This window comes from Haematobia irritans, chromosome 4 (assembly GCF_050003625.1).
Source record: "Haematobia irritans isolate KBUSLIRL chromosome 4, ASM5000362v1, whole genome shotgun sequence".
NCBI lineage: Eukaryota > Metazoa > Arthropoda > Insecta > Diptera > Muscidae > Haematobia > Haematobia irritans.
The window spans coordinates 216,499,507-216,521,515 of NC_134400.1; the positions used below are offsets into that span (position 1 = coordinate 216,499,507).

At 33.8% G+C, this 22,009-nt stretch overlaps 2 protein-coding genes across 2 annotated transcripts; one reads left to right on the plus strand and one right to left on the minus strand.

The window, feature by feature from the left end:
• The first annotated feature begins 1,708 nt into the window (after nt 1–1,708).
• LOC142232932 (uncharacterized) lies at nt 1,709–17,599 on the plus strand. Its single transcript, XM_075303658.1, has 6 exons — nt 1,709–1,858; nt 9,389–9,632; nt 14,349–14,472; nt 15,604–15,905; nt 15,963–16,160; nt 16,745–17,599. Exons 2-6 carry the CDS (start codon nt 9,564–9,566, stop codon nt 17,384–17,386), a joined length of 1,335 nt encoding a protein of 444 aa, XP_075159773.1. The 5' UTR covers nt 1,709–1,858; nt 9,389–9,563; the 3' UTR covers nt 17,387–17,599.
• On the minus strand, nt 17,503–19,562 carry ProRS-m (prolyl-tRNA synthetase 2-like protein, mitochondrial). The gene is made up of 5 exons (XM_075303659.1): nt 19,424–19,562; nt 19,102–19,353; nt 18,783–19,044; nt 17,811–18,360; nt 17,503–17,751 (listed from the first exon to the last, which is right to left on the minus strand). The coding sequence occupies exons 1-5, from the start codon at nt 19,514–19,516 to the stop codon at nt 17,589–17,591; spliced, it is 1,320 nt and encodes a 439-aa protein (XP_075159774.1). The 5' UTR covers nt 19,517–19,562; the 3' UTR covers nt 17,503–17,588.
• Between the last annotated feature and the right edge of the window lie 2,447 nt (nt 19,563–22,009).

A 22,009-nucleotide genomic window follows, 5' to 3' on the forward strand; every position in this document is an offset into this window, starting at 1 on the left:
TATTTATTTTGGTAGGAATAGGGTCAGCTTTAGTTAAAGCTCCCAAGTATATTGCTCCCTAGATATTTCACTACGCTTTATTTGAATTTTAGCAAGTCGAGTAAAATTAACATTAGGCCGAAATGCAACTCTGACCATAGGTTAGGTTAGGTTAGGTGGCGGCCCGATGTATCAGGCTCACTTTGACTATTCAGTCCATTGTGATACCACATTGGTGAACTTCTCTCTTATCACTGAGTGCTGCCCGATTCCATTTTAAGCTCAATGACAAGGGACCTCCTATTTATAGCCGAGTCCGAACGGCGTTCCACATTGCAGTGAAACCACTTAGAGAAGCTTTGAAACCCTCAGAAATGTCACCAGCATTACTGAGGTGGGATAATCCACCGCTGAAAAACTTTTTGGTGTTCCGTCGAAGCAGGAATCGAACCCACGACCTTGTGTATGCAAGGCGGGCATGCTAACCATTGCACCACGGTGGCTACCAACTCTGACCATAGCAAAATATTTACTGCGGTTTATTTGAAATTTGGCACAGAGAGTAGAATTATAATTCTATTGAAGTGTACCCAATTCGGTTAAAATCGGCTCATATATAAATATACCCTCCTACCACACTGAAAAAATGTTATTATTTAAAAATGACCTGTCCTTCGTTTTGTTTCGTTATTGTTGCGTTTTTTTCCTATAATCATTGGAAAAATACATAAGAATTTTTTCTTAGAAACTCGGTAAACTTTTCAAAGAAGGTGTTTTGTCCTTAGAATTAGGAGATTTAACTTTAAATTGGGAATCTTTGCAAAATGGAAATTCTGAGGTAAATTTGAAATCTTAACTTAATTTTACATTTGATGCCAAAGGTGGTGTCTTTCAAGAATTTATTTTAAACTTGGCATACATTTTACTTTACATTATTATTGTAACTGGCTACTGTCACAATTTTAGCTAGATCGGACTCGTATTTTTACTTGTACTTTGTGCATGGATTCTAGAAAATAGGGGAAAAGACAAATAGGGATCGGTGATCCGATGTTTTTTTGGGAGGTAAATCGCACAGTGTAGAGCAACTCCTCATGCTCAGAATATCACACTCGAATTATCATCTCGAACATGTTTCAAGAGCATAATGTTTTTCACGGGGAGCATGGACCATTTTTGTCTCAAAAATATTGTATCTTTGTCGCAGATAATTTCCGAAAAAATAGGAGTGAATAAGTAACATTATGCTCTTCAAACATGTGTGAGGTGATCTTATTCGCATTCTGGGTGTAGACGACACTGCAAACTAAGCTCATTAAGCCTTTGTCAAAAAATAAAAACTCACATACAAAATTTTATTTTTACTCAAGCAATTAACTCCCTGTAATTTTGTTCATCTATTTGTCCGAAAAATTTTATTAGATACTGTATATTGGGGTTTTGTATATAACATATACTGTATATTTCCTATTATCTTATCAGAAACGATTTGTAATGCGATTTCTTGCCGCTTTATCGGTGTTGATGGTTAAGGTGCGGATATTGAGGGCAGAGCGTGGTAACAGCAACAACATATAGCACCCACAAGCCAGCAGCAGCAGTAATGTTGAGGCTTCTGAATTCCCCACCATCATAATACCGTCAATTCTATTAGCTACACAAACAACAGAAGCTTAGGGAATCAAAAGCACACCAGCAGGCGAGGCAGGACCGGGCAATTTCAGCCGTTTATAATTCGAGAGTGTACTTGCAATCAGTATCTAACCAAGTGTTTAACCGAGAACTTGCTGCGAGAGCATACTTAAAATAACGACATACTAATTCCAAATAGAATCTATTGAGTAACAACAACAAATATAAACAAACAAAAAAAAAAACGGTAAACATACTACATCGAAAAACACCTCCTATCCACCTCACATACCGCTCGATCGCGATACCTTCGGGAATATAGTGAAAACTACACCCAACATTGCTAAAACTTAAAAAAAAAATATGAATAAAACAAACCCCACTCCCACTGTTTCTCTGGCACCTACACACTAGTTCATAACCAGACTTGACAGATGTATCTTTAGGGAAGATCGTATAGCAAACATATGACGCCGGGAATGAGAATAAGATGAGATACAAACTGCTGCGCTGATTAAAAACGAAATTCTCCCGGTTTCAGTTACAATGAGTCATGGCCATAGGGCGAAACCGCGTAGTTACTTTCATTGTAGAGAGATGCATAGATCGTAATGCAAAGATGTTCGAGTCAAAGATTATAGATTTGAGGAAGATAGAAAATGGGCTTGCGTCATACCAAATGTTGCATTTACCAGATTAGTTTAATACATGTTTGTAATCTTTTAGTTGTTTTTCGTTTTTCGTTTTTATTTTTTAAATGAAAAATTTAATTTTCTTAATGAAACAATGTTAAATTTTAGGCAACAACAAAAAAAATACATTTTCCCCTTTATGGAAATTTATTTCGTGTACTTAATTTCTTTTTATTTGCATTTTAATGCTATGCCAATACTTGTCGTATACGCGTTTGGTTCGAGTATTAAACTAATCTGGTAAATGGTTCGATCTCCTCAGTAGCTAATTTCCTATCTTCCTACAATTTATAATCTTTGGTTCGAATAACCTCACCTAGTATACGATTTATTGTGTGAAAATATGTGTAATTATTGGCTCCCCTAACCGATATATGGAACATGTAAACAGTTGTTTTCATAGTAGCAATATGATTACATACACATCCCTCCATATATATGTATATAAAAATAAGAGACAAACTGAAGATGAGGGATAAAAATTTTGTGAGATAAACAGTGTTGCCATTTCACACTTTTTGTGGACCTATATTGATGCCAAAAAAAAAAACTTGTGCTAATATCTGCACAAACGAAACGAAAATTGATTCTCTTTAATTAAACGGAATTTTTGTCTATCAAATGGGCTTGGACGCAACCAAGTATAAACAATGCTAAGTATTCTACCACCACAAATTTTAATATATTGCAGGTCTAGGTTAGGTTAGGATAAGTGTAGTGGCAACCCGATATTTCAGGCTCACTTAGACTACTCAGTCCATTGTGATACCGCAGTGGTGAACTTTTCTCTTATCACTGAGTGCTGTCCGATGTTCAATTAGTATAATATTCAGGAAAAATATTCAGTTAGACTTTCGTTTTTCCAAATCCGAATTGCCGAGCATCACGCTTGACAACTGCCATCAGATTTTGTACAGCCACCTTGTCCACCTTCTTCGCCGCAGAAAGCCAGTTTGCCTTGAACTGCTGCTCGTCCTTAGCAGTTTTTTTGGTCTTCTTTAGGTTCCGCTTGACAATAGCCCAGTATTTCTCAATTGGGTGGAGCTCTGGCGTGTTGGGAGGGTTCTTGTCCTTGGGAACCACCTGCACGTTGTTGGCGGCGTACCACTCCATGGCCTTTTTACCGTAATGGCAAGATGCCAAATCCGCCCAAAACAGTACGGAACAACCGTGTTTCTTCAGGAAAGGCAGCAGACGTTTATTCAAACACTCTTTCACGTAAATTTCTTGGTTGACAGTCCCGGAAGCTATGAAAATGCTGCTTTTCAAGCCACAGGTACAGATGGCTTGCCAAACCAGATATTTCTTTGCGAACTTTGACAGTTTTATGTGCTTGAAAATATCTGCTACCTTTCCCCTTCCTTTTGCCGTATAAAACTCCTGTCCCGGAAGCTGCTTGTAGTCGGCTTTGACGTAGGTTTCGTCGTCCATTACCACGCAGTCAAACTTCGTCAGCATCGTCGTGTACAGCCTCCGGGATCGCGCTTTGGCCGTCGTATTTTGTTTATCATCGCGATTTGGAGTCACTACCTTCTTGTAAGTCGATAGTCCGGCTCGTTTTTTGGCTCGATGCACGGTTGTAGACGATACACCCAGCTTATTTGGGGCATCTCGGAGAGAGAGGTTAGGGTTTCGCTTGAAACTACCGGCAACTCTCTTTGTCGTCTCAGCGGCTTCCGGTTTTCGATTTTTCCCCGATCCAGACTTCCTGGCTGTCGACAAACGTTCCCCAAACACTTTAATTACATTTGTAACGGTTGATTTGGCAACTTTTAGCGATTTTGCCAGCTTTGCGTGCGAGTAGCTCGGATTTACGCGATGCGCGAGCAAAATTTTGATACGCTGCTCTTCTTACTTGGACGGCATTTTGACAACTGAAGAGTGAATCAAAATAGGAGTAACACTCTACACACACACACCTTCAAAATGAGGGGTGTTCAGGTTTTTTTAAATGCAAAATTGAAAGAAATACGTCAAGTTTATATTGACCAAATTTTGACCGTATCACCCTTTAAACTCAATGACAAGGGACCTCCTTTCTATAGCCGAGTCCGTACGGCGTTCCACTTAGAGAAGCTTTGAAACACTCAGAAATGTCACCAGCATTTCTGAGGTGGGATAATCCACCGCTGAAAAACGTTTTGGTGTTTGGTCGAAACTTGGTTTGAACCCACGACCCTGTAAGTCATGTATGCTAACCATTGCACCACGATTGCTCTCGGTATTACAGGTCTAAATAAGAATACAAATTCAATTCAAAATTCATGTTTTCGCTGATTGAGAAGTGAACTTGAAAAATGTCTCCTATATACTTATCCGATATATTGTATTGTCTTTATTGCTCAATAAATAAAATCGGGAGATGGACGCAGGGCGGAAATCACACATAAAATTGGAGGCTACACTAAAAAAAATATTCACCTAACGACGAACGATTACGCAATTTAAATTTTGGGGCAAACAATTTACACCATATTAAAGACAAATTTCTTTAAAAATAAAGAAATTTTTGTTGAAGTATTCAGCAAATTCCGTCAGAAACATAGGCTGTGTACATAGAATCTCCATCGGTTTCTGTCCGCTGCGAGGTAGCGTAGTTGGGCACAAGATTTGCCAGTCTCGCTGAAAATTGTTCGTCTCCAAGTTGTCTTTGGTCTGCCTCTCCTCCTTGATCCTTGAGGATTCCATTCGAGGGTCTCGTGATATATTTCATCATATGACTTTCGAAGGGTGTGCCCTTTACTTTCTCCTTTTAATTTGTATGTTTATATTGTCTTGATCGGCTATTTTGATTTGAAGTTCCTCGTTGGAGATATTGCGTGGCCACCAAATTTTTTTTGTTGAAGTAAAGTCAATAATATTTACTTTAAAAATGTGTCTAAATTTAGTATACGAATCTAGTCCCTCCGTTAAAGTCGTATATCTTTGATGTAATGCAAATTTGCCTTAAAACAAAGAAAAACATTTTTGATATAAAGAAATGTAGGCTACATAGTCTTTCATATTATGGTTTTGTTTTTTTTTTTTTTGAGTGTATGATAATCGACAGTATCGTATTTTACGGGAAATTTAGTTGAAATGTCCTAAACGGCAACACTCGTTCGTCGTTATATACGTTCGGTTTATAGAGTAATCAACCATAATAAGATTACACTGTATCTTTGTTGCAATGGCAGATGACTATTTATTATTGTTTGATGGTGATTGATCCGGTCTGGTGCACTGTTAGAAAAATATGTTTTTCATATGTTTCGATATAAACAAAATGTGTTTCGGGCACAATTTTTAAACACAATATATTTAAGTGCAAACATGTAATGTTCTCAAACTAACACTAAATGTTTGGAACACATATGTTAATATGTTAGAATATATTATGTTTGGGGCATGCATGTTTCATAAAAATTATATGTGTGAATGTAAACATATATAAATTTACAAATTTCGATTAAACATATATAAAAAAATAATATTTTATCCAAAAGCTCAGTCCATTTCGTTTATATCAAGCACTGTTTCTGACTGTAAATCGTAGCTCAGTGGTAGTGTGTTGGCTTACAAACTGTATGGTCCTCGGTTCGATTCTCCGTCCAGGCGAAAGGTAAAATTTAAAAAAATTATAAAATTGAATAATTTCTTCAACATTATTTGTATTACAGAAAAAGGTGCTAAGAACTAAAAAATTTCGTGGAAGTGAAAATTATGTGAGGGAATGAGCACAATCTTCTTTGGGGAAAATTCTTCCAAGCATATAATATTTTTGGGCTCAAAATGATTCCAAAAATAGAATATGTTCACATAAAACAAACATATTAATGTTTCGGCAGTATCCAATAATATATGTGCTTCCTGCAAAATATGTTTGGAACATATGTTAGAGAGGCGATTTTTTTTGAGGGTGTGTACGTTTATTATTGAAATATTTTTTTTTTTAAATTCAAACTTCTTTATTAAGGTGAGTACTAAGTTCGATTTTAGCCGCTAAAGTGAAAATTAAATCAGCAAACAAGGCATAAAATTATACATATTTATTGCAAATTTTATTATAACTTGATGGGGAATAGTCCAAAGCAAATTTTCACAAAGTTTGTATTCCTTCAAATGGATTATTAACGAAAAAATGACTATTTTAGCGGCTAAACTCGAACTTAATACCCACCTTTAAGGTTTAAAAATGGAATGAAGAAATTACTTGTTAAATTTAACCGAAAACAATAATAGTTTTTTTTCTTTTTTTTAATTTCGGTATGTTTAAGTGGGAAGGGAAAGAACAACTATCACGATATTTATGCGATAGAATAATCTTATCCCACTTCGGCACTGCATAGCAAGATTCAACCATTTCGGAATTCTATAAGATGGTCTGTCAAAAAATAGGACGTAGTTTACTATACGTCAAATCCAAAAATATGTAGTTTTTGACATACATATATAGGATTTGTTAAAAAAGAGTTTTTATTTGATTCAGTTTTCGTTTAATTCTTTTTTGCAATTTTCGTAGAAAACCTTTGTACCAAATTGTGAGTAAATCAGTGCTTATACTCTGCATCACCTGCTTGAACTTGAATGAAATTTTCAAGTTAAGAGAAAATCTTATGTTAATAACCCAGCAAAAAAATTTGGAAGTTCTTCCACAGGCACAACTTTAAAAGCACTCCAGAAGATGCACTCCCAATGATGTTCTTTGTTGTAACTACCCAGGAAGTTATTTTAATTCAAATTTTTAAAATTTGGGTTTTTCATACATTTAATGGGTAATTTTAACTCTTTTTGCTTCAAATAGTTTAAAAACAGAGTAAGATTTCATAAAATGGTACAAATCATTAAAATTTTGTCGAAAAACATGCAAACTCCAATCTGAAAAAATTGTGAATTTTTGAAAATATTTGAGGTCAAACGTTTGTGACAAGCGTTAGAATCCATTAAAAAGAATAAAAAACTATAAAAATTATTTATTTGACAAAATAACACAGAATTTTTTAATTTACATCCAAAACATTGAATTCGGATCACACCTAAAGAAATGATGCAAATTCAGTGCAACGGCTGTTGAAATGGAGGACTTCCGTCCTATGATAAGCCCATGTTAAATTCATCGCTTCTGTGCCAATTTTGCACCACTTCCGGATCCAAAAAGATCATTTTCATTACTTTTTTGGCGACACTTTTTTTGCTGGGAAGGAAATAATTATTCAAGCTACGATCTCAAGCTTGAAAATCTTATGTTCAACAAGGTTTCAAAAATATTGTTTGAAAACTGATTAGATTCAAACGAGTTTTAAAAGGTTTATTTCTATTGGAAAAGTTTCAATTTACTTTCTAAAATATGCAGATTTTCAATTTTCTCTTGACATAAAGTAACAATACCATTGAGGTAAACATGGAATGGGCAGCACTCAATAAGAGAGACCGTAATTTTAGATAGGTCCAGAAAAATCTAGTACTGCTGATGAAAAAGGGCAAGCTGGAAATGTGGAATATCAAACCATGTTTAGTATTTTTAAAGCTCTATTACAGCATAAAAAAATGTTTCTTAACATTTCAAATAAAAAGTTTTAAATATTTAACAGCTCACGAATGCTTTCATTTACGAACTTTTTTTATGAGTGTAAGTTATCGATGAACTTTGTTCTTCGATAATGACATGAAGTGGAGAAAATATTGATAAATCCTATATGCAACAAAAATTCTTACATTTAAGAAAAATATTAAAATATAATTAAAATCTTACACTGAGATATATATAGGCTTAATATAAAAGTTTAATTAATTTTTATTTTTAATTTATATTAAGGACAGTTGTTTTTTTTAGCCGTTTTTCACTCTCTTCTGATGCCTCGCACTGCTGATTCTAACAGGTTGGCTGATAAGTCCCCGGTCTAACAAAGAAAAACACATTTTTTTGTCAAAATTCGTTTTTATTATTCAACATAGTTCCCTTCAAGAGCGATACAACGATTATAACGACCTTCCAATTTTTTTAAACCATTTTGGTAGTACTCCTTCGGCTTTGCCTCAAAATAGGCCTCAGTTTCGGCGATCTCCTCTTCATTGCAGCCACTGCGTTCAACGTCCTCCGTGTTCATTTCACCACGCTTGAATTTTGCATACCAATCAATTATTATTGATTTCCCTGGGGCAGAGTCCGGAAACTCATTATCAAGCCAAGTTTTTGATTCCACCGTATTTTTTCCCTTCAGAAAACAGTATTTTATGAAAACACGAAATTCCTTTTTTTCTATTTTTTTTTTTCACAATAACAAAAGTTGCTTCACAAAAGACGCTCATCTCACAAAGTAATCGACTTACAGACGTCAAATTTTGACACGAATCATTTGAAGGTTGGTACTATATAAAAATAATATGCATTTAATACTAGCGACGCCATCTATGTGTCAGACCGGGGACTTATCAGCCAACCTGTTATGTTTAGCTCAACGATTTAACATTTTCAAAACAACATAATTTAGTTTACTTTCATATTTCAGAATATTAATACCACACTGAAAATAATATTGATGTAATATGAAAGATTATGTGGAAAATTTCACATCGGATTCAAGGCCAAAATCTAAATGAGATCTAAGTGAACTTTTTTCGGAGTGTACTCTATACATTTCACGTCTAGCCGGAAAAACAAATAACCCATACAGTTTTGTTCACCACCAATATCTAATCTAATTACGCAAAAATTCCAAAAAAGCCCATTGTGAAAGAGAAGTACATCGCACTTCAATAATTCCATCGAATGGCGAATTGAATACGGGTATTTTGCAAACAAATCGCAGAGAAAATAATTCATACTTGCCAGAAATGTTATAACAGAATAAAATAAAAAATCCAAATTGAAACCATTACGACAAACGCCTTGATAAGATATCGTATGCCTAATACAAAAAAAAAAAAAAAAACATATTCCCAATATGGTCTAAATATTGGCTCTTTTCGTTTCTAATCAGCGCCAGCCGTAACTACCATTATAGAAAACTAAAAGACGAGTTTTTTAATTTATTTACTTGATCGCTTGAAAATACTATTTTCGCTGGCATTATACGATTTTACTCAATTTCTTTTATCATTCAAAGGTTTGAGGGCCCATTGTTTAGTCAGTTCTTATATCTGATTATGACTGTCAGGTGCAAGTGGCCTCGAAGAGAAATAGAAAATAAGAAGAATTGTTGCCATTGTGGATAATTATTTGGAAGACAAGGAGAATAAAATCAACACCAACATCTATAACTCATCATCCGAATTGACAAAATGTCAAAATCCGGTGTTAATAGCGGATTTGCAAAATGTTTCGTACTATTTATGGCAATAATTATACTGGTAAGTCTAATTTTTCTAAATTAAAAAAGAAATGCATATTTAAGAAATTGAGAGAGGGTTTTCAAATTGTGTTCGATTTTAATGAAATGTTGTCATAATGTAAGCGTTTATGATGCAAATTATCAGTCAAATAGGTTTAAGAATGCTAAACGTTTCAGAAGTAGGATTAGATAGTTGAACTTGTTATACTGCAGGTGGCAAATGTCTATCGTATGACTAACAGAGATTGTCTATATCAAACATTTTAAGGTTTGCGACTGTCGCAAAGTTGTAAACGTCGTAAACGTCACATACACGTCGTAAATGTAGAAAAAGTAGCAAACGTCGCAGATATGACCCTTCAGATAGCCAGCGAATGATATGCAAGATGATGATATATGCGAAGAAGTTTCAATTCTCAGGAATGTTCATAAAATTATTAACGAGTTTAAAAAAACTTGATAATATAGTTATTTCAATTGGAAACTCGAAGCCAAAATTACTATAAACTACTCGATGGTGCAGTAAACGTGACGATCGATACTCGCTCATAGTTAACCTTTCAAAAATTACTGCAGAAACTGGAAGGCAGGAAAACTACTTAAGTCTTATAGTGAAGTGAATTCCTGTTTAGAGCAAATTTTATAAAATCACTTTTTGGCTTATTAGAACCAATTTCCATACTAATTAAAAATTTTCAAAATTGAAGCTAGGCATTCGTTGATGCAGCTAAAGCTTGGACCACGAATAGTTTGAAGTTGTGAATGAGAGATGTAAATCTAGTAGAGTTTTGAATAAATACAATATAAAACATTTTTTGCATACCTTTTATCGGGGAGCTTAACTAAATTAAATTAAAAAATATTCACAATTTCTTTAATTCCAAATTAGGTTTTCTACACTAGGTTTACGACTTTTGCGACATACGTATTATACCATCGTAAATGTATGTCGTAAAAGTCACAGTCCAACACAGTCCAGCGACAGGCCAACCCTGATGACTAAGAGATTATTTTAGGTAGGGTTTGGTATAGTGATAGCCCGTTAGTTCATGTCCACTTACAGTTACAGTACATTTTGATACCACAGTGGTGAGATTCTTTCTTACCAATGAGTGTTTATTTAGCTCAATGGAAATGCACATCCCTTTTGTTTTATAGCCGAGACCGACTCAGAAACCTTATCAGCATTAATGAGAGGGGATAATCCACCACTGAAAACATTTTTGGTATACGACCAAAGCTGGGATTAAACCCATGACGCTTTTCATACAAAACGGCCATGCTAACCTTTACTAGGTGTGAAACCACTTAGAGGCTCTTTGCAACACTAAGAATTGCTACCAGCAACATAGCGAGATTTATTTCCTCGATTGAGAACCATTTTGATAAAAACGTGTGTTTTCATCAAAGTTGCTTTGATTTTTTTTGATTTTAATTTTAAATTATTTTTAAACTAAGCAACAGTAAAATTCTGTTCGGTCGTACAACAGTTTAAAGCCTTAAAATTTTGTAATTGTTTGTTACATGAAATATTTATTTATTTATTTGCTTTTTGAGTTTCACATACAAGAAGATATAAATAATATAATAATTTGTGAATCGTGTTGATAACTAGTTTATAGTTATATTTAAAAAAAAAAAAAAACAAAACAAAAATACAATAAAACTAAATTTTAGACATTCCCTCGATTACATAGTTGACCTAGATATAATAATATATCATATCTTAATGACAATTATAGCTATCACATAGCAAAGAATGTATAAAACTCATCACGGTCACATGCAAATTCCACCAAGCTTCAACCTCCTATAGGTTTGACAATTTTACTGTATTATCAGTACTGGAAATAAGGTTTTCAGTCACAACTTTATTGATTTGTGATAATTTTATAGATAACTAAGTGAAAATATACCTATAATAGAATTATAATACGAAATTTTGATTAATGAATCATCATTGATTATATGGCCTGGGGATTTTTGTTTTTTTGAGAAAAACTAATGTTTAGGAAAAAAATCTACGACCATTAAAATAATTGATTTTAGTCAAAGTTTAGAAAAACTGGTAAATAATCACTATGAACCAGAGAATTTCTAGAAAGAGGCACAAAAAGCGTCACAAGCCATAAAAGGTGGCACACACATTTTAAAAAAAGTGGCACAAAAGGCGGCACACTTTTTCCTAAAGAAAATTCAACAAATAAACGCATTTATACCAATGCATGATACTGCGTAGTTATTTTTTTAAATTTAGATCTTAACTAGTCTAACATTAATTTTATCTCCAGAAATTTAATAGACAGAAGATTAACCCGGTTTATTACTATAGAAAATTCATGCATACTTTTAGGCGCCAAAAGATCAAAAGATCGGATCGAATCGGTTTATATGGGGGCTATATATAATTATGAACCGATGTGGACCAGTTTTTGCATGGAGACCATATACCAACATCATGTGCCAAATTTCAGCCGGATCGGATGAAATTTGCTTCTCTTTGAGGCTCCGCAAGCCAAATCTGGAGATCGGTTTATATGGGTGCTATATATAATTATGGACCGATATAGACCAATTTTTGCATGGTTGTTAGAGACCATATACCAACATCATGTACCAAATTTCAGCCGGATCGGATGAAATTTGCTTCCCTTTGAGGCTCCGCAAGCCAAATCTGGGGATCGGTTTATATGGATGCTATATATAATTATGGACCGATATAGACCAATTTTTGAATGGTTGTTAGAGACCATATACCAACACCATGTATCAAATTTCAGCCAGATCGGATGGAATATGCTTCTCTTAGAGGCTCCGCAAATCTGGGGGTCCGTTTATATGGGGGCTATACGTAAAACCGATATGGCCCATTTTCAATACCATCCGACCTTCATCAATCACAACTGCTTGTGCCAAGTTTCAAATCGATAGCTTGTTTCGTTCGGAAGTTAGCGTGATTTCAACAGACGGACGGACGGAGGGACGGACATGCTTAGATCGACTCAGAATTTCACCACGACCCAGAATATATATATATATATATATATATATATATATATATATATATATATATATATATATATATATATATATATATATATATATATATATATATATATATATATATATATATATATATATATATATATATATATATATATATATATATATATATATATATATATATATATATATATATATATATATATATATATATATATATATATATATATATATATATATATATATATATATATATATGTATACTTTATGGGGTCTTAGAGCAATATTTCGATGTGTTACAAACGGAATGACAAAGTTAATATACCCCCATCCTATGGTGGAGGGTATAAAAAAAGTAGAGCAAACTAGTAAAAAGTATCATATTTAGTGGCAGAACAAAAATGTGGCCCAAAGTCTAACGTACCGCTATCGAAGCTTCTGGGTGTAAGTTTGCTGAATACAGCAGTTAGTACTTGCTTTTATGAGTGAAGTAGGTTAGGTTATGTGACAGCCCGATGTATCAGGCTCACTTAGACTATTCAGTCCATTGTGACACCACAGTGGTGAACTTCTCTCTTATCACTGAGTGCTGCCCGATTCCATGTTAAGCTCAATGACAAGGGACCTCCTTTTTATAGCCGAGTCCGAACGGCGTTCCACATTCCAGTGAAACCACTTAGAGAAGCTTTGAAACCCTCAGAAATGTCACCAGCATTACTGAGGTGGGATAATCCACCGCTGAAAAACTTTTTGGTGTTCGGTCGTAGCAGGAATCGAAGCCACGACCTTGTGTATGCAAGGCGGGCATGCTAACCATTGCACGACGGTGGTGAAGTATATTTTTTTTTTAATTTGAAATCAAAAAACTGGCGACCCTACCCTAAATCTAAGGGTATGGTCACATTAGGCAAATATTTGACCAAAATGAATGTCAAATTTTTTCCAGAGACATTTTAGAAATATCTGGATACCGTTTGTGGAAAACACTTCTGCCATAATGTTATAGATGCAATATAAGCTAAAAATGTTTTTGTGCATTGTAGTGAATTCTTTTTTCACATGTTTCAAATATTTGTCCAGTGTTACCGTGCCATAAGAGAAGTGTCGACCACCAGACTACAACATGCACCCAAAGAAATTTGTTAGTAGGGACAGCAGAAAAGTCTGCTAAAACAGTAGAATGTCTGCTGAAAAAGGGACAGCAGTAAACATTTCCTGCTATTTTTTAAGCTCGATTACACTAAAACATGTTTTATTTTGGCTAAAACAAATAAAAATGTCAACTTAGGAGCTATCCTAATATCATTAAAACAATATTTTATGAACATCTATAGTATTTGACCAAAAATCTGAATATTTATCGAATTAAGACATAACAGCAAACAAAATGTTTGCTGATCGTATTTAGGAGCTTGTAAGTGCAAAAATATACCAAAAACTACTTTTGGTTCTTAAATAGGCTTTGGGGAAAAATTTATAACCTAAAAATGTTATAAATTGTTGTTCATTAGGCCCTGAAGTACAAAAATGCAACAGCAGACGTCGACTGCTGTTTTTAGAAGACTTTTTTTCTATGAGTGTGTATGAGCCTCCGTAGAGGATCTAATTTTGGTCACTTTTTCTGGCTACTGTTTCATTGTATCATTAAAAGAAATTTAGAATATTTTATTAATTTTTTATCTGCACAATACTTAATTTTACATACTCGTATTTATATTCCTTATAATTTCAGATACAAGGATGCGTATATTTAGGACTTTCAATATGGGGCATAACACTCAAGGAATGCTCGAAGGAAACTACAAATATTGAACAAAAACCATTTAAGTTTGCCACCGATTTGATTTATTTTTTGAGTAAGTAATAGATTTGTGATATCGTTTGCTCTTGCCATGCGGGTTATAACAAAGAGCTTGGGGGCATTTCTCTTTCATAAATATTTCATGTTTCTTTAATCTATGTATTTATGATATCTCATAAGAGTAGTTTTCTTTTAACTGGCCCAGCAAGGTCTGAAGTTTTTTAACCCGTCGATCAAATAAAATGGTGGGGTGAGTTTTGACTTATTTTAACTTTGGAACTTTGGAAAGAACTCGTATGACGCCACAAGAAAAGAATACGGCCGATGGATGACCAATATGTAGCATATTTGACTGTGGCGGGAAGAGCATTTTTTCTTCGTTTAGTGGGCTCGGTGTTTTTTCTTTTTTTAATTTTTCTAGACATTTGATTTTAAAGCATTTTTGGCCTGTAGGCGGCTTATTTATTTCACAATCAATTAAACAATAAACACGGAGTGCGACAACGTTAGAACTCATTAAACAAATTTTCGACGATAGCCTTCGAAGGAGGAAAGTCACTTGACACTGCTGGACAATCAGTCTTTTATTGCACTATATCATTTACCTTCTATTAACAAGAATAGAATCTCTAAAAGATATTGCTCCTTTTTCATTCTACCGTACGAAGTAAAAAAAAAAAAAACAAAACAAAAAACAATCTCGCTTAAATTTTGACCGTCCCAATAATCTTGCATTAGGCTTAGAACTTATATGGTTGTATTTCTTTATGTTAAAAATTATTCTTAATTTTAATTATTTTATGATGACTCTTAAATTTAAAATTTAGCCGTTGCCGTATTAGGAAATACTTAAATAACACCCCACAAATATTTGAAGCCAACATATTTCAAGCCACAATTGAATTTTGAAAAAAAAAAATAATAAAAAATTCATTAATTTAGAACTAAATTTAATGTCTCAAATTTATTAAATTTTGAATTTTTTTAACGGATAATTATTTTTATGAAAGTGTAATTTTCATAGTTGACTTAATTAATTTTAAATCACAACTAAAATGATCATGTAAATAACAAATCAACTATTTTTTAAATTGAAATCTTCGTGATTGGTTTCAATTTAAAATTAATTGGATTAATTATATTTGCAACCTCATTTCCTTATCATGTTTTTATCTTTTTCATACAGATGAAGACTGTGGAGATCCTGCTGTAACCATTTCTGGGATTGAACAATCTTCCGTGATTTTCGTAAATTGGGGAGATTCTGATAATGTTACAAATCGTGAATACATATTTATGATAGTATATGCAGTTATAAGTGGATTATGGATTATTACATCTTTACTTGTGCTGACAACAATTTGTGGTCCAGTGACAAATATGGTTAGAGGTTTATGCTTTTGGCCTTGGTTTTTGGTAATAATTGCTGGAAGTATTCTTGATGCTGTGGCTACAGGCTATCATATACATGATATTGTTCATACAACAGTAAGGCTATAATTGTATTGTTTTGTCACATTCCTAATGTGTGAATATTTTTTACAGACTCTCGATAAAACCTTTGATTATCTTGGCCTTTCTACATCAGCTGATGCCATGAATATTCTAAGAAACTTTGATGTGTATTTCGTGACTCCTTCGATTGTTTTAACCTGTATTAGTTGCCGAATTATCTTGATTTGGCTTCTGAATATTTTTGGATCGAGTTTTTGTCTATCTCTATCAAGTGCTCTCGCAAAAAGGGTAAGTAAATTTTGCTCTAGAAATTTATGAAAAACACTGTTACAATTTTGAGGATCATCGAAAGCCGATTTTGGAAATCTAAAGATTGGGTCGATTTTCGAAATTTTATCGAAGGATAATTGTTACACTCGCACTATACTTTTGGTAGGACTTGCGCACGCTCACGAAATCAAAAGCCGTACTCACGTACGAAAAACTTTTAAAGATACACACACAAGAGTGTGAAATTTTTATCCACGCATGCTCACGATCAGAAGTCCCTAACGCAATGTGGTATCACTATGGACTGAAAAGTCTAAGTGAACCTAAAATAACGGCCTGCCACTATACCTAACATAACCCAACCATGTTTAAAATAGAGAATGTTATTAACAACTCAATATCATAGGTGTAAACGAATTCATCTCGTAATCGTATTTTTATGAGAGTATTTCTCTAATAAAAATACGATCAGCGCATGCGTAATATAAATGTCTGATTACTTAGAGAACTCTCATGAATGCAATCCACGCTGGAAATATCTTCGAACGCAGTGCTTAGTAGCTGAAATAATCAAAATTTAATATATTTTCATATTTTTACAGAATACTTCGACAAAGAGCAGTGTGACAAGCGCCAATACAACAAGTACAGCTCCTGTAGCTACACCACAAGAAGAACAGCCTAATCGTGAAGATCAAATGATGGCAATAGCTTCTGAAATTGAAAGCCAACAAAGACCAGCAAGCCCTCCACCAAGAGAATCGCAATTAATTAGACCTAAACCATTGATTATACAAAATCCATCAACAACAAGCATACAAAGGCAATCGTCAATTATGACCCCACAAAGTAGTAGACCATATGATCTACAGTCACCCACAGCTCCCATTACAACACCCACTGTTTACACTCCAACAAATGAACAAGTGACATATCGTAATACAGAAACCCATCCGGATAGACTAAATTATCCTCAGCAACAACAACAACAACAGCCAAAAACACCATTGTATCCACCAACTCCATCCAGATCACCTTCATATCATGAAGAATTATCACCAATTTCTCCTTTGAATAGCCGTTATAATGATGGTTTCTCACCTCTACCCCAACAAAATCAGAGGATTAGTGAAGAACTTAGAGGACAACTGCCTTGGTCTTACACTAGTATACCACCACCAACACCAAAGAAGCCACAAATGCCAGTTTATCCTGAAATACCAGAACCTGATTATGGCCATTAAATTGCCGACCAATGCAATCGAGTGTTGAAGATCTGGTAGATTTTTGTGATAAATTTTTGTAATTGAAATAATTGTTCTTGTTGTTTATGTTTTCTGTTATTATAATCATATAGGCGTCTTTGTAGCACTTTAACCAAGTGATATCATCATTTATTGTCAATACTTTTGAAATAAATAGAAAAAATGAAATGCTGAACTTAACTTACAACTTAATTAGATTGGTTTTTTGCTTTAGGTATTCACTTATCTCTAATAAAGCTTCATTCAAATCAAGATCCTTGGATTTGCCATTGATGTGAATTTCAATCTTAGGTATGTCCTCACAAGACTTTGATCCAACAACTATAACGATGGGATAACCCATTCTAAGAAAATGAAAAAATTCTTATACTAAATGTGTGTGCGTGTGAATTTTTCATCATACCGTTTGCTTTCCATAACTCTCTTGCCAATGGTTAAATGCTTTCTATCGTCATGCAACAACTCTCTGCCACATAATTTTTCTAGTTCCAGTAGAATTTGTTGTTCTACTACTTCGGCCTGGGGAGCTTCTTTACTTCCCTGTTTGGGTCCAATCAAACATACATCATATGGAGCCAAAAGCGTAGGCCATTTTAGTTCACTTTCTGTAGATAATACCTCCAGTGATGCTGCCAAAATGCGACTTATACCAATACCATAACATCCCATTATTAAAGTTCTGGGTTTACCATTGGTATCGAGAAAGCTGGCATTGAAAACTTTAGAATATCGATCGCCCAATAGAAATGCATGAGCCACTTCCATTCCTTTGATTTGTTTCACATTCTTACTATGGCACTTTAAACATGAGGTAGTTTTTGTATCTCCTGTTACTTCTTCGTTAAAGGCATATCTACAATCTTCGCAACGTAGCAAATTATCCTCTCCAGCCGATGATATATAGTGATATTCATGTGACACTTTACCACCCATCATACCGGAACAAGCTTCAACTAAAATTTTGTATTGGTTAAAAGTTAGTTTTAAGCTAATTTTCTTCAATTGTACAAGATGTCGTTCTAAAGGGCGTTTCTTAATTAAATATATGAATAAATAAAATTAGAAAAATAATAAGTAGAGTAATTGTAGATGAATATGGTCATTCATTTCTGTGGAAAATTGCCGTCTGTATGACATTTCATCATACAATCTAATTAATCCCTGATTCTGGGATCAACATGATTAACACAGCCCGAAAAATTGTATTAAGCCTCCTTTGCGATTGTCGCTACTTTTGCCAGAACATTGGAAATCATTAGAAAAATTAGCCCAGCAGCTATGAAGGCCGTAACTTCTGCGTCATGATGTCTTAGAAACTCATCTCGGTAACATGAACATGAGAAATACATTGAGTAATTCACTGTAATCTTAATACCTTTTTCAAATGGCACTCCAATTTGGTTAAACAACTTCGTATATGAATCATTCACCAAGTCATATGTTTCTCGAGCTTCTAGATCACTGCGGTCAAATGTATACATATCTTTCATAAGGAATTCTTTTGCTCTCATTAATCCGAAACGTGCTTTCAGTTCATCGCGAAATTTTGGACCAATCTGATACAATCTTAATGGTAACTGTTTATAGGAAATAGGAGCCGTTGCTGCAAGCATTGAGGATATTGCTTCTTCATGGGTCTGAAATAATAAAGCTTACTATGTTAAATATATACCCCTTTCTCATTAATCTCTTACCGGACTCAGTAGAAACTGCTTATCGTGACGATCACGTAACATAAAGAATTCTGTAATATCTCCTTCCAATCGTCCCGATTTTTTCCACAAAGATGTAGATGTTAATATTGGTAAAGAACATTTTTGTCCTTCCACTGAAAGCATTGATTCGCTAACCAGATGGCACAGTTTATCTAGTGACCGTTGTGCTATTGGCATTATTTGAAACGTTCCATTGGTTGCCGGTTTCAATAGACCCAACTCAGTCATAAGCTTGGGAATATAGAGTCAGTCAGACTTGAATGAAATATGAATGATCTACTTAATCTATCTAATAAAATACCTTTTGACTTTTGGATAATGCTTCCGCAGGTTTTGTAACTGCATTTTTTGGTGTTACAAGCACAGGCCAGTATAAACGAGATACTTTCTGCATGCTTCAATTAAAAAAAATGAATTTACTCAGGGTTGTTACACAATCATATGGCCTGAAAGTAAACAGAAATCAGCTGTTCTAAATTAGTAAACAAGTGTTGATTACTACACCACGTGTAACGTTGCGTGTGATTTTCAGATATTATCGATAACATAGTAGCAATGTGTTCAATTCGTAAAAAAAGCACATAAAAGACAGAAAATGTATATAATCGATGAAATCATCCAAATGTAAATTGCTCTAGCATAAGTGTCTATTCTGCCAACTTTGTCTGCATTTGAAAGTACGATTTTATCGCTATCACTACTACGAAAAAAGCTGTTACTATGATAGCATTTCAAAGTTCTAATGGCCGATATGGCAGTTTCGTCATGTGCTTAAAGGTGAGTACTATGTTCGGTTTTTCACCAAAACACTAAATTAAAAGTGCAAAATTATATATGGCAAAATACAATGAATTGATTGCAAAACATTTGATATTTCTAAGTTACTTGATTAAAAAAAGTAACCGTAAAAATACGCTGGTTTTCAGCTTTTAAACGGAACATAGTACTTACCCAGCAAAAACTAGGTAACCACATCTCATTACAATTCACATTACCAGGAGTAAAGCTGTCATTACACGTTGCATTACATTGCGGCGAGTTATAATGACTAACATGTAATGACAAAAATAAATACTTCTCGGTAATTTTCGAATTGTTACTCTCAAATTTGTAGGCAGTTGTAGTTAACGAATTAATAAAATAGAATAAATGATGGTACCATTAGGTATAATTATTCACATAATCGAGCACTTACATAAAAAATCAAAAAGAATATGTAATGTTACGGTAATTCTGAAAATTGTTCCGTTAAGAAATTTTTATCACAAATATTTCATAATAATTGTGTTTAATGACATTATCATATTATGTTTTAAATAAATGCTTTCTTATACCTCATTCACATTATACTTCCAAAATGCGCTTAAACTAAATTTCAAATGGCATTTGCCTTATAAAAAAGAGACTTATAATCCACTTTTAGTAGATTTCGAACCTTATGTGAATTGGCTATTGGATATATTATAACGTAATTCACGAGTCCAACTCCCTTAAAAAAACCTACATTTATTTCTATTTTAAGGTGAGTATTAAGTTCGAGTTTAGCCGCTAAAATCGCTAAAGTGAAAACTAAATCAGTAAGAAAAATGCATGAAATTATACACATTTGTTGCAAATTTTATTATAACTTGATGGGGAAAAGCCCAAAGCAAATTTTCACAAAGTTTGTATTCCTTAAAATGGATTATTAAAGAAAAGTAATCGTGAAAAAATGAAGTTTTTAGCGGCTAAACTCGAACTTAATACCCACCTTTAAGTGTGAAATTAATTTGCATCTTATTTAGATTATTTATTAGATTTTTTGTTTATTTATACGATATTCGTTTCTATTCAAGTAGTTCTTCTATTACATCATCACTCGCCATATTTTTGATCCATTGTAATCGGCGATAGAAATCAATATTTTCGATATTTGGTTGCCTGAGACAATAAGTGGCTATTTTGCAAGCTTTGGTGTATCTACGAATAAGTCATTACATATTAGGTGATTATATGCTTTAAATGCACTACTTATTTTATGGCCGAAAGTATGCCTGGGGAGAAGTACTTTCCTTCTAGGACATGCGTATGTAAATGTAATCCGAAGCGATGCCAATTAATAAGTGGTTATTAATTTTTAAATAGGCTTACCTACAAGATTACCGGGTAATGATAGTTTTTGCTGGGTACCTTAAAGGTGGGTATTAAGTTGGAGTTTAGCCGCTAAAAACATGATTTTTTCACGATTACTTTTCTTTAATAATCCATTTTAAGGAATACAAACTTTGTGAAAATTTGCTTTGGGCTTTTCCCCATCAAGTTATAATAAAATTTGCAACAAATACGTATAATTTCATGCATTTTTCTTAATGATTTAGTTTTCACTTTAGCAATTTTAGCGGCTAAACTCGAACTTAATACTCACCTTAAGGGAGAATATGTAAATAATCGATAACAACAACAAAAGTGCATATGGATTTCTTATGGGTAGCAGAAATTTCGCTAGATGAATGAGATTTCCAACGGAATTCACCTGTAACGGAAATACAGTTTATGTGTCAATAACACAGTTTTATAAAGTATTTCCAATGGGGCAGGGAAATGTCGGTGATAACGCCTCCCGGAATTTTCGTTAGGAAATATACCAATACATTTCTTATAGGTTGCGAAAATTTCCACTAGATGTGCATACCGGTCTTTAACCCTTTCACTACCGATGCCCACTTAAAATGACATTCGAAAAAGACACTAAATTCTATTTTCCCACTTAGTTTCGATTTATTTCCCGATGTTATTTTAAAGTAGAGGCTTTAATCTCAATTAACTATAAATATTGTCCATATTGGTGAGGTCTAAAATACATTTTTATAAACTTCTCTAACAATAAACGAAAAATACGAAAATTTTA

What these genes read in the sequence shown, in the direction of transcription:
- ProRS-m (XM_075303659.1), bottom strand. Translation starts at nt 19,516, where the DNA reads ATGCAGAAAGTATCTCGTTTATACTGGCCTGTGCTTGTAACACCAAAA. An exon ending in AGCAGTTTCTACTGAGTCCG is followed by an intron (nt 19,045 to 19,101) that starts GTAAGAGATTAA and finishes TTATTATTTCAG; the next exon opens with ACCCATGAAGAAGCAATATC. An exon ending in AGAGTTATGGAAAGCAAACG is followed by an intron (nt 17,752 to 17,810) that starts GTATGATGAAAA and finishes TCATTTTCTTAG; the next exon opens with AATGGGTTATCCCATCGTTA.
- LOC142232932 (XM_075303658.1), top strand. Translation starts at nt 9,564, where the DNA reads ATGTCAAAATCCGGTGTTAATAGCGGATTTGCAAAATGTTTCGTACTA. An exon ending in CGATTTGATTTATTTTTTGA is followed by an intron (nt 14,473 to 15,603) that starts GTAAGTAATAGA and finishes TTTTTCATACAG; the next exon opens with ATGAAGACTGTGGAGATCCT. An exon ending in ATGATATTGTTCATACAACA is followed by an intron (nt 15,906 to 15,962) that starts GTAAGGCTATAA and finishes TATTTTTTACAG; the next exon opens with ACTCTCGATAAAACCTTTGA.